Below are 23,056 nucleotides of genomic sequence, written 5' to 3'. Positions count from 1 at the left end.
GGAGGCTGGTGTCCATGATGCGCTGGGCTGTGTCCACGACTCTCTTGCAGCTTCTTGCAGTCCTGGGCAGAGCAGTTGCTGTACCAAGCCGTGATACATCCAGATAGGATGCTTTCTATGGTGTATCGGTAAAAGTTGGAGAGAGTCAAAGGGGACAAACCAAATTTCTTTAGCCTCCTAAGGAAGTAGAGGCGCTGGTGAGCTTTCTTGGCCGTGGCATCTACGTGATTTGACCAGGACAGGCTGTTGGTGATGTTCACTCCCAGGAACTTGAAGCTCTCAACCCTCTTAACCTCAGCACCATTGATGTAGATTGGTGCATGTACACTGCCCCCTTTCCTGAAGGGAATGACCAGCTCTTTTGTTTTGTTGACATTGAGGGAAAGGTTGTCGTCATGTCACCATGTCACTAAGCTCTCTATCTCCTTCCCGTACTCCAACTCATTGCTGTTTGAGATACGGCCTACAACGGTGGTATCATCTGCAAACTTGTAGATGGGAGTTAGAGCAGAATCTGGCCACAAAGTCGTGAGTGTATAGGGAGTAGAGGGCTGAGGACGCAGCCTTGTGGGGCACCAGTGTTGAGAATAATCGTGCTGGAGGTATTGCTGCCTATCCTCACTGATTGCGGTCTGTTAGAAAGTCAAGGTTCCAGTTACAGTCTTTGGATAACAAAGACACCTGTGTAAGACACTATTTATTGACTATAGTTCTGTGTTCAGTACTATAATTCCAAACAAACTCATCTCTGCACTCCTAGACTTGGACTTGGCACCCTGCTCTGCAACTGGATCTTGACTTCCTGACCAACAAATCAGTAAGGATAAGTTGCAACACCTCCACCATGATTATCCTCAACACCAGTGCCCCACAAGGCTGTGTCCTCAGCCCCTAACTTTACTCCCTATACACTCATGACTATGTGGCCAAATTCTGCTATAATTCGGATGTCAAACATTGATGAGTCAGATACAGGAAGGAGATAGAGAGCCTTGTGGCATGGCGTCAAGACAACAATCTCTCTATCAATGTCAAAAAAACAAAAGAGCTAGTCATTGACTTCAGGACAGAGCACACATCCCTGTCTGTATCAATGGTGCTGAGGTGGAGATGGTTGAGAGCCTCAAGTTCCTTGATGTAAATATCACCAACAATTTGCCCTGGTCCAGCCATGCAGATGCTGTGGCCAAGAAAGCACACTAGTGCCTCTACTTCCTCAGGAGGCTAAAGAAATCTGGCACAAACCTGATGACCCACACCAATTTTTATAAAGGCGCCCAAGAAAGCATCCTATTTATTGCAACTGCTCTGCCCAAGACCGCAAGAATGACTCTTGTCCACACTTCCCACTGCCACAAGGCGGCAGCCAATATAATCAAGAACCCCACCCACCCCAGTCATTCTCTCTCCTCCCGCCTCCCATCAGGCAGAAGATACAAAAAGCTTGAGAACATGCACCACCAGGCTTAAGGACAGTTCTACCCCACTGTTATAAGACTCTTGAACGGACCTCTTATATGATAAAGATGAACTCTTGATCTCTCAATCTACCTCATCGTGGTGCTTGTACTTTATTTGACAACCTGCATTGCCGTCTGTAACTGACACTATATTCTGCAATGTTTTCCTCCCTTTGTACTACCTCGATGTACTTATGTATGGAATGGTCTGTCTGGATTGCATGCAAACAAAACCTTTTCACTGTATCTTCGTACATGTGACAATAATAAACCAGTTATCATTTAAAAATAGCGATAAACAAAAACAGTCTAAAAATACTGAAAGCAGAAGATTTCAGCAATCATTCCCAATGCACGTTGGAATCTAGTGTGAACTGCAGCACCAGTGATCAGGCATCATGAGCTTATCCATAAATCTAATGGTACAAGTTTCATTAGTATTGTACTTTTATATTCATATGTCATCACAAGGAATTGAACAGGCTTGTAACATCAGCCCCAATCATGTTCATATACCTACTGCTTACTTTTTCTAAAGTTGCTTTTTTCTCTACAATTCAGAACTCTATTTTTTTTTATGTATTTAGATAAGGCACTTCAATAGTTTGAAAAAAAAATTCAATTAACAATCTGAAGAAAAAAAAACTAGATAATGTTAAAAAGATAGGCAAATCTGTAGCCTGCTACACTGCTCTGATCTACCTTTACAAAGAAGTGACCATGCATCTATTTCAGTTAGAGAAAATAGTACCTTTCAATGTACCTGCACAGAAGAATTAACTGCATTTGGAACTGGAGGGGATAGCTGAAAGATTGGCATTGAGATGGGGCTAATTGTCCGCAATTATTTTACTATATTGCCTTCACGTTACTCTGAATACTTTCCAGTCACTCTCCACGTAAGAAAACTACAATACCAACTTTACAGAGGCTGCTTCCTCTTGCTGAAGTGTCCAAAAGTCGGGAGGAGGGGGACATGGAAAGAGGGAAGAAGTCTCTGAACAAGGGTTCATTTATTTAGACTGAGACGTAAAGAAAAATCTTTACGCAGGGTTATGCAGCTTTGGAATTCTAGATCTCAGGGTGCAGTAGGTGCTTGTCATTGAGTATATTCAAGCCTGAAACAAGATTTTGCTGGTAACAAGGAAATCAAGAAATATGGGGATCAGGTAGGATCTGCAGTTGTCAAGGCACGGGACCTCTCACAAGCTTAGTTAATGGCAAACCAGATTGATGGGCCATATGGCCTGCACTTGTTTCTGTTTGCCCTCTTTACAGTACAAAGGTTAAAAGAGAAAGTCACTAAAAGTTCAATTCTTACCTCTTTAAATTTGTACTTGCCTAGATTCCTAATTTCTGTAAACACTGAATCCAGAAAAAAATGGAAATAGAGATCTACTCCTGCGATAGTACATAAAAATGACATTTCCACCTACCTCAGAATGTTCCAATTGTTTTTCAATCAAAGTTCTGCCCTGGCCAGTTGACTTTTAAATAAGTAAATGAAGTCCTGGATGTTACTAAATAGGCAAATGATTTGTACTGAAAGCTGCAATATCTACTCATCCTACAAATAATGCTCACCATCCTTCCACCTAAATATTACAGTGTTCTTGTTTCACTTGTTTTCTCCCTTCAGTTCCTTTGACACATTGCTTTCATATTATAACAACCAAATCATTTTCTACCTTGCAACTCATGGTGACCAGAAGTCAAGTCAAAACCCTCCTCCAAATTGTTGAGAGTGTTTTATAGCCTTTGTACACAGTTAATTACAACCATACACTCACATCATAAATGATTAAAATCATTCCCAAGCCTGCTCAGATTTATTGCATCTTTATTGTCCAGCACCCTGAAGCTAGAAAGGAACAACATTAACCGATCCAAACAATCTTAAATTTGGGGAGGGGGGGGGTTCAAGATGAAAAAATTTGCCTTTAGTGAATTGAAGATGGTAGTTACTACTTAACATGGAGTGCGATGCACAAGGTAACAGTGCCTGAATGGGTATCAGACTCCAAACATGAAGGCAGAACAGTGAAATACAAGGGTGGGTTAGTGTACCCTACTTTAAATCTGGAAAGATGCTGCAATGCATGTCCTTGGATCCAACCCGTTCTGCAGACTCACTGCCACAGTCCCCATGTGCCTGGACTTGCAAAGGATAGGGTCAGATCGATGAGAAAGCCTCAGATGGCATCTGTTGAGGCCACACCCAAGATGCATCAACACTTTTAAAGGCTTTCAAACAGTTTAAATGTCTGATGTAAGCATTTCATTTTGTATTTAATACTTCTTTACAGCAAAGGAAGCCATTTTTGCCCATTAAGTTTATACCTGCTCTCAGAGTACCCCCATTAATCTCATTCCCCAAATTATTGCAAAATTATTTAAATACATATATGTAAGTATAGTTTGTAACATTTAGAAAAGTACACATTAAACACGTGAAAATACTAACAAATAATTAATAATTTAACTTTATGCTCAGGATCAGCGACCACATGAAAAGCTCATCAAGTCCCTCTCTTCAGTACGAAATGGCTCTGTTGCTGGACTCAATGGCTTGTCCAAAAACAACCGCACCTGGCCCTCAGAACAACAGGAGCATCTGCAATTTTGGTCCAAAAAGTCTATGCTGACTCAGAGCAACAGTATTCCCAAGCTTTTCATATAATCTTTTCTCTCCGAATATCCTCAATACTGAATGGCTGATAGAAATGTCAGCTGCCAGCAGTCATCATTTGCTCAATACTTTGAATGGAGGTTTAATAGGTAAACAAGGAAAAATGATGGTACAGCTTGTAACATGTACCCATGTCTTGTGCATTATGGTGGATGCAATTAAATTTCTGCGTTCCTTCAACAACACTGCCTTTTGGGTGCCTGAGGAATACCTACAGCTGTTAATACACCTCAAGTCTGCATCTGAAGCTGCAATTTTGTACAAAAGTCTTCAAGACTTTTACTGAAGACCATTGCAATAAGTTTGTCAAAATGAGTTAGTTGCTACCAAATTAGGAACAGATGAGACAAATCTGAACTTCTCTTTCTGTACATTTCAAACTGGTATATAATAAAATGTTCTGCAAGGAAAGCACAACATCTGTCATGAATTACTTGTGTTAATTCCCATTTCAAGTACTGTGCTCCAAAAAGAGAATGTATTACTTTTGCCAAGTGTACTTAGCAAGTCAGCTTTTTCTAGTTGACAAGGTTTCACCACTAGACTGCAGCATCTTGTCCTTGAATATGTAACTTCAATGGCTATCAAAACCAATTGAGCACTTGGTTTGAAGCATTAACGTGCCAAGTTACTGATGTACTTCATGAATGCCATTAGTATATGACAGAACCAGCATTTAACTGGGAAATTACTGCTCTTTGCTAGTTTTTTTTCTTTAGTTAGTGATACAGGGAATCCTGGTCAAAATTCATTTTTTTCATAGAATCCTTGAAGAGTGCATCAGTGCATTTCCTGTTAGAAATACAAGGCTATAGAAGAGTAAAATTCAGAAGCACTCTTTCTTTCCACCCACCACCTCCCCCCTCCCCTGGATAGTGGTAATAATGAACTTATGGATACTGTGTCAGTTCACGTTTGCAATTAGGATTTATGGATTTTTGTTAGTGAAGAGTTTTCAAGAGGTTTAAAACAAAGGCAAGTAAATGGGGTTACGGTAATCGGCAAAGGTCGGCCAAGATCCAAATGGAAAGGCAGTACAGAATAAGCCAAGACCTAAATGCCTGTTAGAATACGCACAACTAACTAAAACATATTTTCCTATGTTCGGCATTCAATATTTCAGTTTGAAGTTAAAAGGTTTATTTGCATAGATTTCTGTACAGCTTTGTTAAAATCTCATCCTTGTGTATTAATGGATCTCTATTTCCCCAGAGCAGCTCCTCATTGGTTTGGAGGTTGTAGAACAATCCATACGTGCCTTAATGGTATTTCCTAATCTCAGTTCTATTTATTCAAATGCTACTTACCATCATAGGAACATATCTGCATTACAGATTTGGGCATGCTGTGGAAACTCAGGTACTTAGATTCTTATGATGTGCCAGAGCAGACTCACTTGATTCAAGTACCATTTGAACATGATGGAATACTTTCAATTGGCCTAACGAGTGCAGCTACATTGACTTTCAAGAAGCCGGACACCATCCAGTGTAAAGCGGTCTGCTTGATTATACACTGGTGGTGGAGGGAATGAAGGACTAGAGTGGTAGAGGTGCTTGAAGCTGCAGGGCGTACCATCTACAAAATGCACTCCAACTGCATCTCCCAAGCCCGTGACCTCCTTCACCAAGGAGGACAAAGACAGCGGGTGCAGCAGAACACCACCACATGCAAGTTCCCCTCTAATCACATACTATACTGATTCGGAAATATATTGTCAGTCCTTCATCACTGGGTCTAAGTCCTGGGAATCCCTACCAACAGCACCGCGGAAGTACCTTCACCAGAACTACAGTAGTTCGGGATGGTAACTCACCACCACCTTCTCAAGGGCTAACAGAAGTGGATAATAAATACAGGTCTTGCCAGTGATGCCCACATTCAAGAAAATGAAAAATAAAAAACAACCCAATAACAATTTACAAAACAGCATTAACAGAGCAGGATGCAAGTTTTCCCCTTGGAATACACAAATGGGGAGATCTCTCCCCAAAAGGCAAACTATTTATAATTCAGCAAGACAAAGCAAGAACAAAACAACAAACACCGTTTCTCTCTTCTGAATGAGCAACTAATTTCTCATAATAAACCAGAAACAACATATCTTTCTGCAAGGAGCCACTCACCTTAAAAGGGTTTTGGAATTTTTAACTTTTGTGTTATTCATATCTAAACATTCAATATTACCTGGGCGTGAGGCTCCATAGATGAAGAGGTAGGTTTTCAAGATCCAAAAAGATAAAAGCTTGCAGAAAGAACTTGAGAGGAAAGGACAATGGTAGCTCAAGGCACAGTGACCATTGGCAGAGGACTTAAAATTAGGAATAAGCTAAAGGCCAGAACTAAAGAGCCCAATGATCCTGAAGAGAAGTAAGTCTAGAAGTGGTTACAGAGGTAGGATGGGTAGAGCCATAATTTTAAAATACTGGCCTGTAGGTCAGCAATTGTGGGAATGATAGGTGAATGGGATTTCACACGAGTTAAGAGTACAGGCAGAAGAGGTCTGGATAGCTACACTGATGCAGGATAAGGGCGAAAGTCAGCGAAGTCAACCATGAGCCTATTTCAACCACTGCAGTCAAGGTCATACAGCACAAAGAGAGGCTCTTTGGTCCACCAAGCCTATGTTGACCATCAAAGCATCAATTTACATAAATCCTACACTGATGCCATTTTTATTATATTGTCCCCACAATCCCATAAACTCCACTCATCTACACACTAGGGGTAATTTACAGCAACCAATTAACATACCAACCCACACACCTTTGGAACGTTGGAGGAAACTGGAACATCTCGAGGAAACCCATGTGGTCACAGGGCGAATGTGCAACTCCACGCAAACTGAACACTCTACTAGTGGCATCAACGTGCTGCACAGTCCTTGTGGGAAAAGTACTCCCACTGGTGAATTTTGACCCAGCACCAATGAAGGAACAGTAAATAACTTCCAGATGGAGGAATTCCTATGCACCTACTGCCCTTGCCCTTCCTAGTGCCGCTGTTTAAAACAAAAACACCTTGGCAAGTTGTTGCACTGCAGTTTCCTAGTGGTACAGATTACAGCAATGGCGGAAGAGAGTGAATATTTGGAGTGGATGAGGTACAATCAAGCAAGCTAATTTCTCTATATCGCGAGTGTGGAAAACCTTCACCAGTTCAAGATAATTAGGGTTGTGTGTACATGCTGGCCTTGCCAGCAATGCCTTAAATCCCACAAGATGAACACAGAAATTTAAATGAATTTAAACACCCCATCTGCAATGGTGGGATTTGAACTCAAATGTCAAATCATAAGTTTTGAGAATTGACCCGTGATCTTGCACACAGGCATTACCAAACAGCAGAACTATCTTCTGAAGCTAAGCGACAAGAATGGGCATAATCACTTGCATGTCCAAGAAGTGCAAATTATGGATCTTTATGATTATCAGATAAACCAATGCACCATGCTCCAATATAGTGCACAAATTTGGATTCAAAATTAAGAAGCTGAAATGATAGGGAAAGGATCAAAGAGCAAAAAGACAAAAAAAAAACAAAACGTGAATAGAGTGAGAAATCTATCATGGTGAAACTATCCTCGGGTACTAAAAGTTTGAAGACTGTAGAATAATGAGCTTCACAGTTTTCAGGTCCTGGGAAAGTATCTACCACAGAGTAGAGAGAGAGAGAGAGAGAGTTTTATCAATAATGGTGGGAATTTCATGCTTTCAAGGACAATAATCTTAATAAAAGGTTACTTGTGAAATTGAAGAGCACTAGCCGTTAGTTGGAACTGAATTAAGAAACTTTTCAATTTTGAGCCAATTTTAACCAACCAATAATTCATGCAACCTTTTAAACTTCCCTAAATCAGCATGTTCTGCATTTGATCAAAATAAAAGCACTTCTCTATTTTGAGAAAGTACATTTCAACAATTTGGAGTTTAACCAAATTTGCAGTCATGAAGATAAACTCCAATAGGTATTTCACATTTTAGGTGCTACTGTAGCTTGGAGTCTAAAATGAAAAATGACAAGTCCTCAATGGCAAAAATGTGCCACCATGTCCTCATTTACACTTAATTTATATTAATGACTTTGATATTGCCTTGTACTTTGTATCCAAATTTATTAACAATACAAAGACTGGTGAGAAAATTAAGTTGAAGAGGACATAGGATAAGCGAGTGGACAGATTATCTACATTTCCCGGCATTAGTTAGTGATCAGTATCCACAAGCCCATGTACTCACACAGCCACCCTGCGTACACTTGCTCCCACCTCAATTCCTGCCAGGATTTTATTCTACTCTCCCAGTTTCTCCACCTCATACGTTCTGATAATGCTTCCAACGTCACTCACCCTCTTGATCAAGCGTGCTTCTGCTCTACCACAGTTACAGGGCTCTCAAGCACACCTGTGCTATTTCCTGCACTTCTACTTTCACTAAAGGTGGAAGGAACTTTCTCCCCCACGTCAGAGGTATTTAAAACTAGAATGCATTCAATTTACGGCAAGAGGTTGAGAGCAAATCAGAGGAAAAATTGTTCTAACCAGAGGGTGGTTGGAATTTAGAACATACTCCTTAAATGGGTCTGAAAACAAACTGCTGGAAGAACTCAGCAGATCAGGCAGCATCCACGGAGGGAAATGGACAATCAACATTTCAGGTTGAGACCCTTAGTCTGGACTGAAAGAGTGGAGGGGAGCTAGCCAGTATAAAGAGGCAAGAAGGGCTGACAAGTGATAGGTGGATCCCAGTGAGGAGAGGTAATAGGCAGATGGAGAAGGGAAGAGTGGAAATATGACAGATGCTGGGAGGTGATAGGTGGAGGAAACAAAGGGCTGCAGATGATAGAATTTGATAGGAAAGGAAGGGGAGGCATAGAATCAAACAAGGGAAGTGGGGTGGGCAGAAGATCCAGTGGGAGGAGTGTGATGGGCAGATGGAGTGGGTGGAAAAGGGAAGAGAAACAGGGTGATTGGGGGCTGGGTGTGTGTTAGGAGGAACTGGGTAGATCAAGATGAGAGGAAAAGGGACAGAGCAATAGCAAATTATCTGAAATTGGAAAATTCATTGTTCATGCCATCGGCTTGTAGACTACGAGGAACAGGAGGTGCTGTTCCTCTAGTTTGCACTGAGCCTCAGCCTGGCAATGGAGGAGGCAGAAGACAGATAGGTCGGTGTGGGAATGGGGGGAGGGGGAGGGGGATTGGGATTAAAATGGTTTGCAACAGTGAACTCCAGATGGCCATGGCAGACAGAGCAGGTACTCAGCAAAGCAGTCACCCAGTCTGTGCTTGGTCTCACCAGCATAGATGAAGCCACATCAAGAGCACCGAATGCAATAAACAAGGTTGAAGGATGTGCATGTGAATCTCAGTGTACACCTGTCCCTACAACTCCTCCCTCACCACTATCCAGAGTCCTAAACAGCCCTTCCAGGTGATGCACAGATTCACATGCGCCTCCTCCAATCTTACTTACTATACTCATTTCTCTCGATGTGGCCTCCTTTTCATCAGTGAGATTAAGGGATTGTGTTATAAGAATAAAAAAAGCTGGGGCCCATACTTTCTCTGGTTCGGAAGTGGTAATCTTATCTAAGCACGCTTTACTGGGTAGATGTTGAGGATGGTTTTCCAAAATGGTGTAATCTAGAACTAAGGATTATAGTCTCGGGATAGAGGGATACCTTACTAGGATGATGAGGAAACTGGAATTCTTCACTCCACGGTGCCATGAATTCAGAGTTAAGTATATTCAAGGTTCTAATGGATAGAATTTTGGATTATAGGAAATCCAGAATTATGAAAATTAGACAGCAAAGTGATGTTGAGAGCAATCTGATCAACCACGATCACAAAAACTATGACGCTGGAGGAACTCAGCAGGCCAGGAAGCAGAAAAGCAGGCGGTCAACGTTTCAGGTCAGGACCCTTCTTCAGGGCTGAAGATAGGAGAAAGGGGAGCCCAATATATACAAGGGAAAAGCAGAGCAGTGATAGGCGGACAAAAGGAGGGGGGTGGGGGGGTGGGCACAAAGTGGTGATAGGTAGACGCAGTTAAGAGATAGTGATAGGTGCCTGCTTTTCTCCACGTATGCTGCCTGGCCCGAGTTCCTCCAGTATCCGCTGTCCTTTGTCTCTCTGATCAACCACGATCTTGCTGCTCAGCACTATAGCAGACTCCTGCTGTTTCCTTTGCTCTTATGTAGATAAAACAACTTAAGATTTCAGAATCTTAAATCTCAGATCTTAATTTAACATCTCCCAAGTGCAGAAGATTTCTTTTGAAGCATACACACTATTGTAATGTAGGCAAGTGCAACAAATGTGCATACAACAAGATTTTTCTTTCACTTTTTCTCTCACAAGATGAGGACATCCCTGACGATGCCAGCATTTATAAGCTAAGATAATATGTATTACGCATCTCCAATAGCCCCGGTCCAAGGGGGCAGTTGAAAGTTAATCATATTGATGGATCTGAAGTCACATTTAGGCCACAGCAGATAATGATGGCAGATTTCCTTCCCTGAAGGTCATTAGTGAGCCAGATGGGTTTGGACAACAATTTAGAATCTTTATGGTTACTAATATTAATTTTTTTTTTAATTCCATATTTGTTTAATTACTTGAAGTTAAATTGTCCAGTTGCCATGGTTGGGACTTGAAAACATTTATCTGGACAACTCTTGACTAGACAAATATGTGGAGTTATCTTTACGATCCAATTAGCCACAACCTAATTAAATGGCAGAGCAGGTTTCAGGGGGCCAAAGAGATCTACTCCTGTTTCTAATATATGTTTATGTATGTACTCACTTAACAGTATACTTTCATGCATAACAGTAGCAAGGAAATACTGGTTAACATGCAGGTAATGCAAGTGATTACAAAGGCAAACAATAAGATTTGAGTATGTGTCTAGACATTTTATGACAATTATAGCCCTAGGGAGACCATAACTGGATTTTAAACAAGTCTGGTCTCCATACCAAAGTAACAATATACCTGCAATATAGAAAGTGTAATAAATGTTCACCAGGTTGATTCCCGGGTTGGGGAGAATTGTTCTACCAGGAAGGATTAAGCAGACAAGACCTATAGCCTCTGGAGTTTAGAAAATGAGAGGTTATCTCATTCAAACATTCTTGAGGGGCTCATATAAAAACAGGAGGTGTTCTCATGAAGACTTTTTTTTAAAACAAAAATGACTTTACAGTATTCCCCTGACTGGTGTGAGAAACGGGGATCAGTCTCAAAATAAGGAATCAGCTATTCAGAAATCAAATAAGAAATCTTAACCAGGTGGCAGTGAACTTTTGGAATTCTCTATCCAAGACTGCTTGTGAAGGCTCTGTTGCTGATCATATTCAAGACAGACTGATAAATGTTTATAACTGAGGAACATGGGGTTAGTACAATAAAGCAACACAGAGGTAAAAGATCACATGATCTTACTGAATGGTGGCAAGTACGAAAGGCCAAATGGCTTACTCCTGCCTTACTTTCTTAGATTCTGCAATCAGCAGTAGGACGATAGCCACTCGCTGTCAATGTTGAAAGAGGCCAACTACAGGATCTAGTGGTATTTGTGGGATGATTCACTTTTCTGGATGTTAGCTGTTATCAGGCATAAGCTCTCTGATCTCTATCTTTCAGCAATCGTGATGACATCAAACAGAACAAGTAGTTAACCAATACTCAGAGAATAAGCAGCAAAATGTTTAACATCTTGCGCATTTTATTGAGTGTGAAGTGAAATCTCAACATACATCAGATCATGGTAGGAGATGAAATTGCAAAAAAAAAATCAATGATTAATTTAAAATCCATTATATTTGAAGGAATTACAATCATACATACCAAGCTTTTTTAAGCACCGCTTAAGTTACTTAGTGCACCATTAATAACATGAAACGAAGCATGACATTCTTACAGGATTTTATGATACAAGTACTTACGTTCTCATAAGATCATTGATTTCTGAAGATTATATTTGAACTGTTTTCAAAACAGCACTGTGTGGGGGAAGTAGGGAATCACTAACAACAATTCTAGATTTAAAGGTTTAACTGTCAAGTGTCTAGTTAGGAAATTGCCATCTACTTGAAGATGTAATGACAGCAAGCAATTGTCATTGCTGCAACTGCAAAATCCAGGCCATTGAACGGATAATATACTTTAATGATATTAGCTGAGGGATAAACATTGGCTAAATCCACCCGCTGGTACTCAAAAATAAATCACCCGGGGGCAGACAAGGGCTCGATTCAACATCTCATTTAAAAGATGGGACTTCAAGCAGCGCAGTATTTCATTACTAATGCAAGGAATTGAGGTTGTAAATTGTGTTCAGGTCTCTGGAGTGTTGAATATGCTAACTGGAAGCCATGCTGACACTTTACAACAAGACAGTTAGACTGAGCAAGTGTCTATTTGGACAGAATCCAAAACTTTTATCAAATCTTTTGCGAAACATTTCAGGAGTCTAAATTGGCAAATATTTAACCAAGACAGAAAACAACAGAGATGCAATTTGTTCCTCCAAACTCTGCAGGTCCTCTTGTGACAATGGCATCAAGGTTCCTCTCTGCCTTTTACTTTTCAGACCCCGCTACAGCTTAATTAACCATATCAACTCAATTACTGCCAATTGCAACTACTGCCCCTTACATCCAATTCCATCAAATGCCAATCTTGCAGCCATGGCACCTCATTCTTTCAAACACTTTCACCCAAACGAGCATCATGTCACCCACGGCATACCTGTGAAAGCTCCCTGAAAACATGGCACTTCCAATGTGTATCTTTTCCTTCCACCACCAACCCCACTTGAGGAAGTCTATATGCAGGCCACAGCTTTAAAGTAAACCACAGCTGAGTGTGTAGCAACATTCAACCTATGAAATAGTTGCAATTTCACTCACTAGCAGTGCAACCCTGATCATCCATAACCCACAATCAACTACGACTAGACAGAATTTTAGATTCTAAAACTAGACTTTTAAACTAGGGGACAAGACAGAATATCCCCATATAAAAGTTTCTGGGCCACTGGTAGTCTTTCAGATGCAACTTCTATATCAATTAAGCCAATGTCACCATCTCTATTACATTATTAAGATGACCCAGACAAACACACCAAAGTGAGGCGAACTCTAGGTTGGGCTATAATTGCTAAAGATACCTGTTAATGATGTTGAAGGCAAAGAGTACGATCGTTTCAAGGTGCTCTGCAAGAAACCAAAAAGTGACAGTCAGTAACACAAAAATAAAATGCAAAATACAACTGCGAATGCCATCAAAATCACCACAGTTGAACTGATTTGGTCGCACAATGTTACAAAGCCAACTTTCTGTTCTTTACCCTTCCAAAGGAGACAAAATGGTGGTGTCAACATTAAAATGTGTGCATATATTTATATGCATGCAAATATATTTGTTACACAATGGTCTTATATCCGTAAACCACTGTAATAACTGTATGCTAACTTAAAAGTGCAAGACACTAAATTTCCTGAGGGACTGACACCAGCACATATTCTGATGGGACTATGCAGAAAATGAGAAATAGTTTGTGAAACTGAGGTTGCTTCCATCTCAATAGAGGAGAGCGACATGCCAGTTGTAACTCATGTCTTTTGTTCAAGTATACAAGCCTGAGGAAAAGTTATCAAATAAATAGCTATGGAAAAGTACTTGCACCTAATTTGAAAATCCTGCTGATATTGAAAATTTAAGAGTTCACAGCAAAAAGTTATTGAGGTGGAAACTATTCTGCTCAACTTGGGTGCATCAAAACAAAAGCTACAAATTGTCTAGTGAAGTTTATGGAAAAGGTTACACTACGACCATGAATATATTACTACTTGTTACATTTGTGGCCCAAAGCCACTTATCTCACTCAGATCAGAATCAGGTTTATTACCACTGACTCGTATGTCATGAAATTTGTTGTTTTGTGGCAGCAGTACAGCACAAAGACACAAAATTACTACAAATTACAAAATAAACAAATAGTGCAAGAAAAGGAATAACAAAGTAGTGTTCATGGACCATTTAGAAATCTGATGGCGGAGGATAAGAAGCTGTTCCTAAATCGCTGAGTGTGGGTTTTCAGGGTCCTGTACCTCCTCCCTGATGGTAGTAACGAGAAGAGGGCATGTCCCAGATGGTGAGGGTCCATACCATGAAGATAAATTACACTGATCACCTTGTCATTACATAGCTTTGGTGTACACTTGCATAAATACCCATGTATAAATAAAATATCTTGTCATGACATAAACACCAATGTCTTTGTAAATGAATAATAAAAACTCATTACAACCTGATAATAAATGTTCATTACCAATTATCATACTCACGTAATACTGCTTTGGAAACCACCTACAATTGACCCTACAGAATTAATATCAAGAAGCTCCTCTTAGAACGCCATGTGTTTATAATGAGAATCTGCTCTAAATAGATTAGGGAAGCCTTGGTTTGCTGAGCTCATTCAATAAATGATTCTAAAATTGGCTTTTCTGCTCTAAGTTAAAAAATGGGTAAGGAAGTAATGAGAAGCCAGACCAGGAAAGAAAAGAGTCAATGAGGGGAAGAAGAGGGGAATGGACAAGATTCAAAACAACATTGTGCTGCTATAACACAAACTTTAGGGCTCTCAAATTTTAGTGGAAAGATCAAGCGAGGACCTCTTCAGAATTGCCTCAAAATGCTACAAAATGGATGCAACTACCTTCAACCCTGAACCAGCTTTCAGTGAATTGAAGTCCACAACCATTATTTAGCTACAATAGGTCACAACCATGAAAGGCACTAAGACTGGATGCATAGTAAACAAATACTGCATGCGTGGTGAAGCAGAGAAGGACAACACAAAGATCCTGGTTACTTGCCTGATTCATCGTCCCGCCTGATAAAGGATTTGGTGAAGGATAAGAATGCTTTCCTTTCTGCAACCTGATTTTCCTTAATTCTCGTGCCTTCTTATAGGCTTGAAGGGTATTCTGAAAATTATCATTGAATAATCCATGCTGCTGCTGGAGCCTTCTAGGAGATAATCGAGGTCTCATATACCAAGGCGTATGTTCCGAATTGTTTGTGTCATCAGAATACTTCAAAACATCAAGTGAAGTTGGTGGTGGCAACTGGTTGGGTAGTGACCGCTGCCACAAAGCTGTTCTTCTATAGTCATCTGTATTGCATTTAGAATGCAAATTGTTCTGCCTTGCTGAGGCATCTTCAGTATTAGAAGGTTTTTTAACGTTTTCTCCTTGGTCCTGTACAATAGCACCTTCCGAAGGATATTGACTCGAAGGTAAAAAGAGTCTTCGTACTATCACTCGTGGAGAACCAGGATGTTGAGTAACCTGGCACTTAACTACACCTCCCATATTTCCTCTGTCTGACTTTAAGACACCCTTCATAAAAGCCTCTAGCACAGGGCTTCTCTGAGGCGAGGGCAAATGCATGGATCTTTTGGATTTAAGTGAAGGCGTCTTGTTCACATGTTTCTGAAATGGTTCAGCATTCTGTAACACAGAACTGCCATCTGTACCACCTTTTCGTGGTGAGCCCAGAATTAATCTATCATTTCCTAGTGGCACAAAAAGCAGAATTAGAGAAGGAACCAACAGAAAGTGCTACAATTACTCACAATAGCAAGGAATATTACAAAGACAACAACATACATTTATATGCCGATTTTAATATAAAACACAGCATGGCTCTTTTACCAAAACATGATCAGACGAAAAGCAACATCAAGCCAAAAGGAGGAGACGCATTAACCAAGTGTCTGGTCTTTCATACTGAAGAAAAGGCAAGGCAAAGAATATGGGGCAGGGAATTTCAGGGATCAAGGCCCAGTCATCTACAATTGCCAATGGTATGAAGAAAGTACAGGGTGCTCAGGGCTCGAGTTTGAAAGTGCAGTGAATGTTGGGACTACGTGCTACCACTAAATCATAGCTGACACTCAAGGGTATGAAGTGCACCTAGTTTTCAATCACTGTATTCATTAGAGAGAAAAGCAAATCTATTTTCATTCAAAGGGCAAGATAATGGAAAACTGAAACTCAGCCCATTGTGATATTACAAAGACGATTGATATCATAAGCATTATGCAATCTTGATGTCACAATGGGGTAGGTAAAGTGGGGAAAGGAGGTGGTGATAAAGATAATGGACAGATCAGGGACAGGAAATTTCTAAATGATGTTTTCATATGCAGACTAAGTACATGCTGATTTACAAGCCTGGAACTTTGAAAAAGATTCAACGGTGACTATAACAAGAACCAGTAGATGTACAGTACTTGTGGTCCAAGGACACAATGATGGGAAAGAGCTCAAAAGGTGCTCATCCATCAGTATCATGTCTGAAAATGTCACTTAAAGCAAAACAGTTTAAACTAAATCCGCTATAAACAGATGTCCATTTACTCAAAAGAGTTGTTCAAATCCAAATGGCCTCATCCTCTCAGATCTTGTTTGTAGTTAAAATTACATCTACTGATGTCAGATTCATTGTCTGTGACACAGGGGAAAAACGCATTGGGAAAGGGATCATACATCTAACCTAAATGCTCTTAACTGAAATTTTTTCTACCAAAGCCAAAACAGTGATGTGACTTTAAAAAGTTATTGATTGTCATATTGAACTTCTTTACAAATAAAGGAAGTTTTGGCAATACATTACTGTTTTGAACAGCATGTCCACCATTCCACACTACACAGTTTCTGTCTTATCCTGATCCATTAACATTAGTCTTCTTGACCTCTCTGTTAAAAACTCTAATATACTTCAGTTTGACAGCTATTTGACTGAATATCAGGTTGCAGTCTTGAAAACAAAATCACACATACCAACCTGTGACTGGATTTGGTGCAAAGAATTTCGTAATGACCTGGCTGCTGCAAAAACAAAAAGAACATAAAATAATTAGAATGGATGTTATTGATGACAAGAGATACATCACAAGTCAAACATTTGAGATCACAATTTGTCGACCAGTACTGTCACTATTACATCAGCAAAATACAATACGATGTAAAACATCCTAACTTTGAATAATAAAAAATATCCAGAAGCTGCTGGCATGGATTTATTCATCCACTTCAAATTTGGATGAAGTGCTAGTTAAAAACCATACATTGCTAACGGAGGTATTGTTATAGCTGTTAAAGTTCTGCTAATATCAAATCCGTTCAAGATACTTACCTACACACAAATTTCAGCAATTCCAAGGGCACCAATAAGTCTGAACAAAAAGCAAAAGACTTTGGATATCTTTTGACATACAGGATCTAGAGAATTACCCCTGAAGTTTCAATCAACAAACATATCCCATCCAAGACCATCAGATCAAGATATCAGTCTACCTACTTTCTTGCTATTAAATTTTTAATTATAAATTATTTTTACTTTGTCAGCAAACTCAAAACAAAATGGATCCTTTAGTTTCAAATGGAGAACCACATTCACATACTATTAAATTCTCAAATCCCTTTTGACAACATACTTTTCAGTACATTCCCTTGTAAAACTCTTCATATCAAGGAAAGAGCCCTCATTGCTTTGCAGTGCAGTATGCTGGTATATTCTACCATTCCTAGACAGAAATATACAACCCCAAAATAAATGAACATAGAAAGCACAACAAAGTGGCTGTACCACTCAACTGTAGTCAAGTCGAGTTTATTGTCATAGTCACAAATACGCTGAGGTGTAGGTACAATGAAAAGCTTGCAGCAGCATCACAGGCACGTAGATTCAGACAACACTCAAAACATAAATTATACAAGACAGTGAAGAGAAAACAAAATAGCAAATGCTACTCAATCAGCCAGGAAGATCCTCTGAAAATGTACTGAAAAGTGCAAATCACATTTCTCCAACCTGTACCCACGTACCCTCAACTAATAGGACATGTACAGTAAATGGTAGGGCGTTAAGGAATGATGAACAAAGGGACCTTGGGGGAGAGATTGGATAGGCTGGGCTTATTTTCCCTGGAGCAGAAGAAGCTGAGGGGTGATCTGACAGAAGTAACTAAGATTGATAAGCATTGATAGGGTATATAATCAGAATCTTTTCCCCATGGTAGGCATGTCAAAAACAATAGGGTGTAGGTTTATGCTGAGAGGAAGGACTTTCAAGAGGAAATTGAGAGGAAAGGTTTTGTCTTTAAGCAGAGAGTGGTTGATATCTGGAACTTGCCACCAGGGGTGATAGAATCAGATACAATCACTTCATTTAAGAGACATTTATTCAGCCACTTAAAAAAGCAAGACATGAAAGATTAGTGTAGGTGGGCAAAAAAGTCAGCGTGGATGTGGTATGCCGAAGGGCCTGTTTCTGTGCTGTACCACTGTGACTATTTTTTTCTACAATGAAACATTAGCCTCTCAACTACCAATGCCGGATGTTCCATGCATTCAAATTTCAATAAGCATTGCTCCTTGGTAACTTTAATTATTTACTTTAATTATTCTGACAATGCATTAATCATTTTAATTTCATGGTTTCAAATATAAAAACATTAAATATTTGATCAAATTCCTAAATCTAAAATTAAAGCAGAAAAGCTGCTTTACATTTTCAGGAAAATCTATGGCAATTTCATCCCCTCCACGGTCTATACACAAGGGTTTTGTCAATTAGTGATAAAAGGACCAAGTACAATTTGTACTGTCAATTCACTAAGACATAAATACAAATTAAGCAAATGAATATTAATAGCTCAGGGCAGACTTCTACTTGGAAGGAAACAAATAATTGGAGTTACAGAGAAATAATCTAGCACTAAGTTTGAAAGGGCAGAAGATTGTGTTTTGTCAATATGGACCTGGGTATTTATGTGAGCAAGAAACTCTGAATGACATTATCATTTTGGTATGGATACCTGAACTACACCAGGGTTCCTGCTACACATTTTCTTCATTGAATTAAAAGATCCTTTCTAGGTAGACACAAGCAACCAAGAACAATTGATTGGTTTTGTGTTGTTTGGAGACTACCTGCCAGAGTTAAATCATCTGTTCATTGGTGGACCTAGTTCCTGTATGTGGCCTTTGTCTCTCAGTGGATTAATATGGGAAGCAAATGTCTCAAACACCACTCACAATGGAGTGATGACCCTGTAGTTTCTGCAAACTCAGAATCTTTGCAGAGTACCAAGTTCCAATGATGAGGAGTAGTTTCAGCATCGTGCGTGGAAACAAAAAGTGGAGATGCCGGTCCTTACCACCTGAATTCATGAGTTCTGAAGGGATGCAATAAATGCTAAGGAGTTTATCACTCCCATTCTCAAATCTGGGTTTGGCTACTTTAACACAAGGGATTGGGTAGAGACTCAGGATGTCAATTATGTGCACAGGGGGTTGAAGGCTAAACAGTGGCATGGATTGGGGAAGGGTGAACAGAAAACAATGGATACATAGGTCATGTGCAGATTGACAATTAATAGCTAGTGGGTTGCTACAGGGATCAATGCTGGAGCATCAACTACTTACAATCTATATTAATGACGTACAAAGGGATAGTGTACTACAGCCAAATTTGTTGATGATGCAAAGATAGGTGGGTTAGCAAGTTGCAAGGAAGATACACAGACTGCAACAGGATATAGGACAAGCAAGAAGTAGGCAGATAGAATAGAAATGACAAAATGTGAAGTTATGTTTTGAAAGGACAAGTGTAAAATCAAACGAGATGCTGGAGAAATTCAGTGGGTCAGGCAGCGTCTTTGAAGGGAAATAGACAGAAGTGTTGACTGTCCATCATCTGCAGTCTCTTGTGTCTCCAAATGAAAAAACGAGTTATTTACATGGAGTAATACTACAAGCTATTGGTGTACAAAGGGACCTAGGGTGCACAAGGGATGGCATACAGGTACAGCAAATGATTAGGAAGGCTAATGCCTTATTCCTGTGGCTCCCTACCCCCAGCTTGATGACCTGCCTATCTCCTCTCCTCCTCCATCCTTTATTCCATGGTTCACTGCCCTCTCCTACCGGATTCCTTCTTTTTCAGCCCTTTGCCTCTTCTATCACCTCTCAGCTTCTCGCCCTCCCACCTACCTTCCCCCTCTCACCTGGACTCACCTATCACCTGCGTGTGCTCCTCCCCCTCCCCCCACCTCCTTATTCTGGTTTCCGCCCTCTTCCTTTCCAGTCCTGATGAAGGGTCTCGTCCTGAAACACCGACTGTTTATTTCCCTCCACAGATGCTACCTGACCTGCTGAGTTCCTCCAGCACTTTTTGTATATTGCTCCAGATTCCAGCACCTGCAGAATTTTTTGTATCTCCTAATGGAAAATTGGTCTTTATTGCAAGGGGTATGGAGTATGACTAGGGAAATTCTGATGGAATTTTATAGGATGGTGGAGAGACCACACCTGGGAGCAGCAAGTAGTCTTCATTTTTAAGGAAAGATATTCTTGCCTTGCAGGCAATGCAAAGAAGGTTCACCAGGTTGATTCTGGGGATGAAGGTGTTGACCACTGAAGAGAGGTTAAGCCTATAATCACTGGATTTAAGTAAAATAAGGAGATGACTTTTATTTTGAACCATACAAGACTCTGACGGGGATTAACAGAGTGGATGCTAAGAGAACTTTTTCCCCTAGTATCTAGAACTAGGGGTCACAGTTTCAGAATAAAGAATCACCCAGTTAAGATGGATGTGAGGAATAATTTCTTCTCTACTCATGTCTTTGAAATTTTCTACCCTAGAGAACCATGGAAGTGATATATTCAAGGTGGTGATTAACAGAGATTTGAACTATAAGGGGGCCAGGGATGTGAGAAGGGAGCGGACAGTGGTCGGAGGTTACCACTGGATCAGCCATGATGTTACTGAATGGCGGAATAGGCTTGAGGACCTAACTGCTCTACTCCCGTTTCTCATCTCATCCAGACCCAAGCACAGGTTTAAAACTTATAATACTGACCCGTTTTGCCAACTGATGCCGGCTGACCCACAGGTTATTTCAAATTTCTGTTTTTTTTTAAATCTTCCAAAGATGGAAGAGTCAGGCAGAAAGATCTATCCAAACACCAGAATGTCCCAATAGCAGATAAAACGGCATCATGGAATATTACTTGGTCATGACATATTGAATCTCGCAACCAAATGAGAACACAAAGCATGCAAGCCATGTCAGAAGTTCCTCAAACTCAACATCTGTACTTTTCCGCACAATTTACCCCCACTCCCCCCACAGCCTTGTCAAACACCAGCATCAGTTCTAATAACTAGTGTTGAGGAAGGGTTGAAAATCAAACAGTAAATTGAATTTTCAGTAATATTTAATCTCTGCTGATAACATTCACCACTAGAATGTCTACAAATACTCATGCTCCATTACACTGTCCTTTCAAGAGACAGCCCATTATAACCTACACGAATTCCATTGAAATGCATTGTATACAACTCCCGTAGAGATGATATGAAAACATCCATGTCAGAGACAAAGATACCACATTTCTATGATAAGTATTACTATTAGTAAAGATAGCATACATACTCTGAACCACACATCCATACAGGGTGAAAAATGAATATTTTGTTTCCAATCATTTAATACTCTAAAATATCCTCACATTGCAATCACTTCCTCCCACAACGTCCTTCTGGGAGTATTTTGTTGCACCACCATAGCAGCTGTAAACAAAGGAGAGCAACAGTGGCAGAAAATAACCACACAACCGCTAAGAGTAGAGATAATCAAGAACTTGGAAAGCAAACAGATGCAAAAATAAATAACCATTCACAGGCTTCAACAGTCTCCAAACCTTCTATTGTCTTAGAATAATTGTCCAATTATTCTGACAATGCATCAATCATTTGGGAAGAAAAGACAATCCTTTCAAGTGTAATCCAGAACTAGAGCAACACCAAGAGTAAAATACCAAGCAATTACTTTAAAAGTACAATTGTCCATTTATAAAATGTCACCAGTAATACTGCAACCACCATGCCATTTTGGCAGTGCATCACTCACCTACTCCTCTCAATAATTTAACTATTTCATAAGTTACCAACTGAACACAAACTAGGCATGACAAACATAACTGTTGCATCATTCACACAAGCTACAACTGAACACAAATTAAGCATGACAAACTGTTGCATCATTCACACAAGCTAATCTGGTAGGAATGGAAGACAGCTGGGTTCAGTGTACACTCAAGGGATGAATGCATTCAAAATGGGGCAAGAGGGAGGAGCATAAAACACATCTTTTAATTATTTTAGTATTTATCATCCTAAGTGTAATGTCATTCAACTGGATCTACGGCTAAGTTTTTGATAAGTTTTAAGGCATTATCAGATCAAATTTCTGGTGCAAAAATTATTAAAATATTATAATATTTTGAGTTGGTATCAAATACAAGTGGTTAAATATTGTTCTTAGTAACATGTAGACGAATGTTTACCTGAAAAAATGTTAAGTCTATCCAGTGACTAAGCACTTAAAATTACTTAATGTGATTCAAGGGAAAAGACTTGAACGGTTCCTGATTTAGTTACCTATCTGTGCTGGAACTAGAAATACCAGTTCACATAAAATAACGGGCCTTGGCATTCAAACCCAAGTGTGGGAGGTGAAGGTGAAAGCAATCAGACACCAGGGTTTCTGTTCCTGATTTCTATCCAGTGACTGAAAATTGCGTCTGGTGTCTTGCAAAACCAGAAGCAGCTTCTTACTGTGACATTCATTATGGTTAAATAACAGCCAGCATTCATATTCAAGCTCCAAATGATAATATGTGTACAATAGCAAAGTAATGGTAATGGGAGGAATCAGCAGGTAGCAGGGAGAAAGTATACCATTTTACATAAAATGTTTAGACATAACAGATACATATAAAAGACATTCAAGTAATGCTTTCCATTTTT

At 39.9% G+C, this 23,056-nt stretch overlaps 1 protein-coding gene across 2 annotated transcripts in view; it reads right to left on the bottom strand.

Annotated features, from left to right (window-relative positions):
* slf2 (SMC5-SMC6 complex localization factor 2) overlaps positions 1-23,056 on the bottom strand; it is a 72,022-nt gene that overhangs the window by 30,774 nt on the left and 18,192 nt on the right. Inside the window, exons 2-4 of one of the 2 annotated variants that reach the window (XM_052027687.1) lie at positions 17,021-17,064; positions 15,046-15,746; positions 13,332-13,377 (exon numbers count right to left, since the gene is read on the bottom strand). In XM_052027687.1, coding sequence (XP_051883647.1) covers positions 13,332-13,377; positions 15,046-15,746; positions 17,021-17,064 — 791 coding nt within the window. Of the gene's footprint in view, positions 1-13,331; positions 13,378-15,045; positions 15,747-17,016; positions 17,065-23,056 lie in introns of both variants that reach the window. The other variant, XM_052027688.1, reaches the window with a different exon arrangement.

Source organism: Pristis pectinata, chromosome 12 (genome assembly GCF_009764475.1).
Source record: "Pristis pectinata isolate sPriPec2 chromosome 12, sPriPec2.1.pri, whole genome shotgun sequence".
NCBI lineage: Eukaryota > Metazoa > Chordata > Chondrichthyes > Rhinopristiformes > Pristidae > Pristis > Pristis pectinata.
The sequence above is the reverse complement of the archived record's forward strand: the minus strand, read 5'-3'. Positions and strand labels throughout refer to the sequence as shown.